Source organism: Saccoglossus kowalevskii, chromosome 11 (assembly GCF_978046115.1).
Source record: "Saccoglossus kowalevskii chromosome 11, keSacKowa6.1, whole genome shotgun sequence".
Classification (NCBI taxonomy): Eukaryota; Metazoa; Hemichordata; class Enteropneusta; family Harrimaniidae; genus Saccoglossus; species Saccoglossus kowalevskii.
In genome coordinates this window covers 3,713,947-3,721,853 of record NC_140651.1, presented here as the reverse complement: position 1 = coordinate 3,721,853, position 7,907 = coordinate 3,713,947, and the positions used below count along the sequence as shown (strand labels likewise).

Here is a 7,907-nt window from a genome sequence, read left to right as displayed (position 1 = left end):
AGTATGAGAATACATTACTGATTAATTCTAACTGTATTGGGTAACGACCCAATTAATTTCGTGATGCGATATTTGTGCTTTTGTGAATCTCTAAAACGTTATTTACATAATTTCAGATGAAGTTTTTCATATTCTAGAGTGTCATTTAATGATTTTATTTTTTCTAGCTGATCTAGTTTGTTGTCGTATGTTCCCAGCATATACCGGTAAACCCAAAGTTTTGGTTGGTCTTGTAAGTTTACTTGACCAAAACAGTGGGTTTTTATCTGTGAACGCATACTATTTTCTGGTGTTTCTAATACAAATACTTGTACGACACAGTTTGTGAAATATTGAATCATCACTACACAGTACCTATTATACAAATATTTTGATACAATTGTTTTTACCATCAGCAACAAATATTCTAAGATCAGCAGTAACCACAATACCTCTTGGCTGGTTCAGTCCATCCTCAACATTGTCAATTCGTTCAAGAAATGTACCTACTTGGTTAAACTTCTGCACTTTGTGGTCACTGGTTACATACATGTTGTTTTGTTTATCAAATGCTAAACTACTCGGATTATGTAGTTCTTGATCTAATTTTCCTTCTTTACATACATTATACAAAAATGTTCCATCTGCCTGATATACATTGACATTGGGATAGTTATTATACAATAAGTTATCACTATTGAATCTAATACAATCGCCTGCAAACTTTAATTTCACCCATTTTATCAATTTACCTTCTGGTGTATAAACACCAACGCAACTGTTCCACTTTTTACTTAGTGCATATATATGACCATTGACAGGGCTTATAGTAGCGCTTTTTAAATTTCCACCTTCTGAATTAAAATACTGTATTATCTGTCTGTCACTACTGATGGAAGCAATTTTGTCCCCTCCAACAACTACGTAAGTATTGTCATTTAGAACAGCCACATCTAGAGGACAAAATTCTAACGGTATTATTCCCTTAAATTTCCCTTCATTTGTTATGATTTGTAATCGTTTGTTATTTGTGTCAACTACAACAATATCATCATCATTGTTAATTGCCATGCTTTGAATGTTGTTGAATTGTAATATGCCACAGCCATATTTGCCAACTGTTTTCACTAAACCACGTCCAAGGACTGTAGTTGTGATAGGTGATCCTTGAATCTGTTTTCCGCCAACTGTCACACTGACTTTGTGTGTGCCTGTCATATTACCATGCAAAGTAACTGAGAATGTTCCATCCATGTTATCTGTTACTTGCATTTCTTCCTTGATGCCATTTGGTTTGGTAAGAACAGCATTCACATTTTTTGCTCCTGTTGTGATATTACCTATGCAGTCTTTGGTTGAAAAAGGGATGTCCAAAGAACAGCCTCTGAGAAGCCATTTTGCAACATTTCCCCCAATGGTACACTGGGAAATGCAAGCAGGTGCAGTTAGAGTGAGAACTGCGGTGATTAAATCAGCTTGTGATTTGACCTGCAGGCTTTCCTCTTGGATATCCACTTCCACATCCAAAGTGAGCAATGTTTCAATTCGCTCCAAGGTGGACTGTTTCAAACGTAATTGTTTTGTATTATCTTTACAGCCTAGTACATTTTGAATATGGCTGCACATCTCAATCACCTTTTCACGCTGATTACTTAATTTATCCATCTGAGCTTCAAACTGTTTCATTGATTCACCACGTGTCATCTCTATGTTGGCAATTACAGATGTTTTTTTGTTACGTATTGTGGACACCATTTCCTTGGTTGCATGCTTCACTATCTCTATCTCTTCTTTCATGTTTCCTGCAACCCTTTCTTGCGCGTCTGTTACTCTGCATATGCTGTTTGATAACACTGCTTTCTTCTCATTCAGGTGTGGCAGCAGATCTCTCAGATGACTCTGGTATTCAACTACAGCTCGTGACACAGTTTTATGAACATGCTCTGGAATAAGATGGTTTGTAGTCATACAATCTGCGCAGCTGGGAACTTGACACGTCTCGCAAAAAAACTTTACTTCACATGTCTGATGCTCAGAGCAATATTCAACTGGCACTGGCTGTGTATATGCACCCATTGCAAGTTCTTTGATGGACACGATCTTATGAGAACGAGTTGACTTTATGTTTCCGTGTACTTTTATACAGCTATCGCACAGACATAGTTCACAGTCGATGCACGTAACAGACGCCTCATATTTTTCGCACCCTTCACATTTCCGTGGTGCACTCTGGTTGAGGTTTCTCACCCTTCGCTCCATATCGTCAAGAAGACTCGAAATAACAAAGTTACCTTTCAGGCCACGTATTCCTTCCTGTTCAAGTAGACAAATTGCTGAACAGTTGGGACATTTCAATTTTCCTGCGGACTTCTCGAGCAAAGAAACCAAGCAGTGTTCACAGAATGTATGCATACATGAAAGGACTTTTGGTTTTTTGTAACGTTCAAGACAGATGCCACAAGTCAGGTGATCTTCTTGGATTTCGTCCAACGTCTGTGCTACATTTGCCCCAGCGGCCATAACCACGAAATGTAGGTAATATCTACGTCAACCCATAGAAATAGTACCAGTAGTTCGAGTCCGTCGAGTCTACGTTCGCAGTACAGTATCAACGCGCTAGGTCACGATGATATAATTTCAAAAATCATACAAATTTTTGTAAGGCATGTGACGTTTGTGTTTTAAATTTGTTTTTTGAATATGACGCACGCAAAAATAATTAAGTCTAGATTTTTGAGTAAGATTTTGGTAGAAACCAAATGGTTTTAATATGGCGGACGAACACACCGATAGTGAGTACTCAGTAAGGTCAACTGTTCCATGATAATAAGCTCGCCACTAGAGGGCACTGCATCGTATTATGTCAACAAACCTTCATATTCAAAAAAGAAAAATATAATAGTTATTATTACATATGTACTGCAGTTTATTTTGATTCGTCCCTGAAATCAAAATCGGTAACAACCCATATGCAAATGAGGTCTGAGAGCAAACAAAGTAGTCCCTTCAGGAGTACAATTTTTCGAAAGAAACAATATTTAAAAGTATGATATTTTCCCCTTGGGGTACATGAATATACTTGCCGAGTGAAATGAAATTTGAACAACAGTAACGGTACTTTTAGGCAGTCACTTATTTTGGCATAAACTAATTTGCATATCACCCATGCAATAATGTTTTCGGTATTTTCACGGTCGATATGCAAATGAACATGGTATTTTCATTGGCTACCGAACTATTATTATTTTGTAAACACATTTTCGTGAAAAATGCAAAAAGAAACGTTTCCAGCACGATGGTCACTCGGCAATGACAGGCACGGTGGTGAATACCACTGCAACAGGTGATGGTAACAACTGTGAAACCAATATACTAACAATTCTACAGTAAATACGTGGAATTAATGAAAAGTTGGAGAAAATGGGTGCCTTGGAGGCAAAACTTGAAAAGGTAGAAACATCTGTGCAATTTATAAACGCTTTGTTTGAAGAAAACAGAAAGAAATTAGAGGAGGTGCAGGCTGCTAACCAATTACTTGTGGAAGAGGATAGAGTCCTGAAATACAGAGTCTCGGATTTAGAATGTAATCATAACGAATTATATCAGTATATAAGAAGAGAAAACATTGTCATTAGTGGTGTACCACAAACAGAAAGTGAAAATACAGATAGCAATAGCAATAGCTCTGAAAATCGCCCAGATCGCGGACAAAAACATCACCATGTCGGACATAGATGTCTCGCATCGTATCGGAAAACGAAAGCCGTCGGTTGGTCAGCGTTACAATTCCCCCTCTCAAATTATTGTCAGGTTCACAAGGAGAAGAGCTCGCAATGCTGTGTACAAGGCCCTCAAAAACCTGTCAACCGTTAAAACATCGAGTCTCGGTTACGAAGTTACAAATGATATATATATAAATGAGAACTTAACGCCTATTGGGAAAGCTTTATTTACTAAGGTAAACATCAAAAGAAAACAGTGTGGCTGGAAATTTCTATGGACACATTATGGCAAAATTTTAACAAAGAAAGACGAGAATTCATCAGTTGTCTACATTCCAAACGAAGACCGTCTTTGCAAAATATGTTAATGTGACTGTTTGCAGCGTGAAAAGCTGAATTATTCATGGACCCTGACGTAACAGACTCATTGCTATCCAGTAATTACAACTGTGAATCTTATTCAATCGAGCAATTTAACAACAGTGAGTCTTTGTCAGTAAATTCCTTTTCTGCCTTACATTTGAATGTTAGATCCATTAGTGCTCATTTTGACGACCTTTCAACTCTTTTACACCTTCTGAAAATGAAATTTTCAGTCATTGGTCTCAGTGAGACGTGGTTGCACAGTAATTCTGACACCTCAATTTATAATCTGCCATCTTACAATTTTATTTCAAATTGCCGCACATCTACTTCAAGAGGTGGTGTTGGTCTCTATATACACGAATCATTGCCTTATACTGTTATTGACTCAGTTATTCTAAGTCATTGTGTTTATTTGTTGAAACTACATTGGACAACAAACAAGTTATAATAGGTGTAATTTACCGTAAGCCCAATACCTCTGTGCAAGATTTCCTTGATAGTTTTGAGCATTGTCTTGAAACTTTTTGTGCCAATAAAAAATGTATTTTTCTTGGCGATGTCAACATTAATTTTGCTAGCAGCAATAATGCGCATGCTGCCTATGACACAGTTCTCAATGCCAAACATTTTCAACAAATTATACACTCTCCAACTAGAGTAACCGAATCAACATCTACAACAATATATCACTGTCTTATGAATTTTTTTGATTATTTTATTGAAGCCGGTACCCTAGAGGCGGATCTTAGTGATCATTTTCCAATTTTTGCTGTTTTTAAACATTTACGTCATATATTTAACACAAATCCAACAAATAGTTACAAACATGACTTTTTTTTGTTTAATCCTGAATCATTCAAAGCGGATGTTGCAAAAACGTCATGGATGCCAATTTATGAAATATCAGATCCAAATTTGGCCTACGACGCCTTTTACAAACTGTTTAACAGCATTGTCGCTAAACATGTCCCAAGGATTAAAACTCGTTTTTCGCCCAAATCACTCAAAAAGCCCTGGATTACTAAGGGACTGCTTGTCTCTATTAAAAATAAACACAAACTATTTTCTAAAACAAAACGACATTCTGTCAGCTCAACAGTACATAATCAGTATAAAAAGTACCGTAATATTCTCTGTAAACTGTTGAAAGCTGCCAAAAAGTCGTATTTTCGTAACAGATTTTGCACCTCCGCTGGCAATAATAATAAAATATGGCAGGCCATTAATGAAATAATGAATGGAAACATGTGCAAAACTGGGACCCCTCAAAAATTAAAATCAACCACCAAACCAGATGAATTTGTTACAAACAGTAAGGATATTGCACATTTGTTCAATTCTTATTTTGTCAACATTGGCCCAAAGCTTGCTTCGGAGATTACCTGTAACACCAATGTTAATGACTACCTTGGCAACAGACAATCAGTCATTTTTCTTTCGCCCTGTCTGTGCGCACGATGTCTTAAATGAAATTGACAAATTTGACGTTCGTAAATCCGTTGGTTATGACGGTATTCACCCAAAACTTGTGAAAGTGGCTGCTGAATATATTGCCGAACCAATCGCCTATATTATAAATTGTTCCTTGTCGAAAGGCGTATTCCCTGACAAACTGAAAAAAGCACGGGTGACTCCCATTTTCAAGAAAGGATGTGCTTATGAAGTTGGAAACTACAGGCCGATCTCCGTTTTACCTGTCTTCAGCAAACTATTCGAATCATTCGCCAATAAACAATTGTGTGCCTTTATGGACAAATTTAAAATTCTTTCAGAAAATCAGTACGGGTTCCGAAAGCAATATAGAACTAAACTCGCTTTAGCTGATCTCACAGCTGAAATCTCAAAAAGAATTGATGAAGGTTTTGTCACACTTGGTGCTTTTATAGACTTGAGAAAAGCTTTCGATACCATTGATCACAGTATTTTGCTAGCTAAACTACAACATATGGGATTAGAGGGTCAACTTTGAACTGGTTTAAAACTTTTTTGAACGGTCGGCAACAATATGTCAGTACTAAAAACAATGATTCTGACTGTGAAACTATTTCCACAGGGGTACCACAAGGGTCAATCGTAGGCCCTCTTCTTTTTTTAGTTTATATTAATGACATTTCTAGATCATCCCCCCTTTTTTCATTCAGACTATTTGCTGATGACACCAGTCTATTTTATTCCATAAAAGACCGTTCTGTAAACCTTCACACACTCAATATTGAATTAAATAAAGTTGCTACCTGGTGTAAATCAAATAAATTAACTATAAACATTGACAAAACAAATTTCATGATTTTTCAGACAGCTCAAAGAAAAACAACTATTGAGGGCGTATTGTCAATTGATGATTTGTCATTAAGAATGGTGTCGTCAGCTGTTTATTTAGGTGTCACGCTTGACTCAACACTTTGTTGGAGACCCCATATCGATAACATTGTTAAAAAAATCAGTAAAACAATTGGGATAATCTCATACTTGAGGCATTATTTACCCAAATCCATTATGATAATACTTTACAACTCGTTGATTCTCCCACACATTGCTTATTGTATAGAAATATGGGGACACACTTTTAGCACATATATTGATCCAATTTTTAAATTACAAAAAAAGTTTGTCAGATTAATTTCTTTCTCTCATTTTCGAGCAAGTACCACACCACTTTTCCTGCAACTTGGCATTCTTGATGTGTATAAATTGTGTAAGTACAATACATGTTTATTTGCATACGATTTGAAAAATGGCCGCCATGCACACTCTCTGGATCATTACGCCTTATCAATATCACATCCATATCATACACGATCAGTAACCTCTGAGAAACTTGCCACACCACAAGTTCAACTAAGAAAAGTCTGACATTTTCTCTTGTAAAACATTGGAATGAGCTCCCAACTTCGTTAAAAACATTAACTTTACGAAACTCGTTCAAAACGGCATTAAGAAATATCTTTTAACTAATGTATAAATACTTGCATTATTGCAGTATATGTATTAGTATTGTCTATTTTTGTTTTCTTCATTATTATTATTTATGAGAATTTGTAGTCTCTTTACTTACTTAATTATGTATTTATTTATTTTTAACTTAACAATATAATTTGTTTAGTGTATCACTATTCACAACAACGTACATTTTAACAGTTGAGTATGGTTTTGGGGCCAGGGACTAGATTAGTTCTGCTAGAACTACCTCTCTGGTCCCCACCAGGAAAAATATATATATTTAATCTAATAACAAGATTTAAAGGATATACAAAGGTGAAGATCTCAGGTAAAATTGAAGCAGTCGCGCAAAGTGCGATATGATTCCCAATCGTAATACAAATTAGTTAGTATATGACAGAACTGGTTTGTGTTCGCCCAGACTGTTTTTGGTAGTTTTTGTGTACGCAATCAAATATTCTCGAGAGCCCACCGCATTCTGTGGCGGTTATTTGTTAAACTTTAGTCACACAAGAATTAGCGCATCATGTTCATTTAGAAAATGTACACACTCGGTTTAAATGCTCTTACATTATCTTATTATGTTTTCTAAACACTATTAAACCAGTAGAATCGAAATAAAAGCATAACAACGAGGCTATGACGTTTCAGAAGTAGTTAAATGTCGTCAAATAAATCACGCCATGATACCAATTATTTGTCTTCTCGTACACAAATCACAAATAAAATGCCTTGAATGGATTAAACAGAAGCTAATTCAACATTTCTTATACCAAAACTACTGTAGAATACTTTATTTTCGATTGGAATTAATTTTCACTATTTTTGCTGAAGGAATGAATAAAATCCAGCCAATATACTTTTTTTCCTATATTTTACATTAAACTTGTCAAAAATCAG

At 35.9% G+C, this 7,907-nt stretch overlaps 1 protein-coding gene across 1 annotated transcript; it reads right to left on the bottom strand.

The window, feature by feature from the left end:
* Positions 1 to 357: 357 nt before the first annotated feature.
* On the bottom strand, positions 358 to 2,499 carry LOC146735876 (tripartite motif-containing protein 2-like). Its single transcript, XM_085505576.1, has one exon. The coding sequence runs from the start codon at positions 2,497 to 2,499 to the stop codon at positions 358 to 360; it is 2,142 nt and encodes a 713-aa protein (XP_085361702.1).
* Positions 2,500 to 7,907: the final 5,408 nt, after the last annotated feature.

Bases quoted from the DNA above. Each gene is read 5' to 3' on its own strand.
- LOC146735876 (XM_085505576.1), bottom strand. From the start codon at position 2,499: ATGGCCGCTGGGGCAAATGTAGCACAGACGTTGGACGAAATCCAAGAA.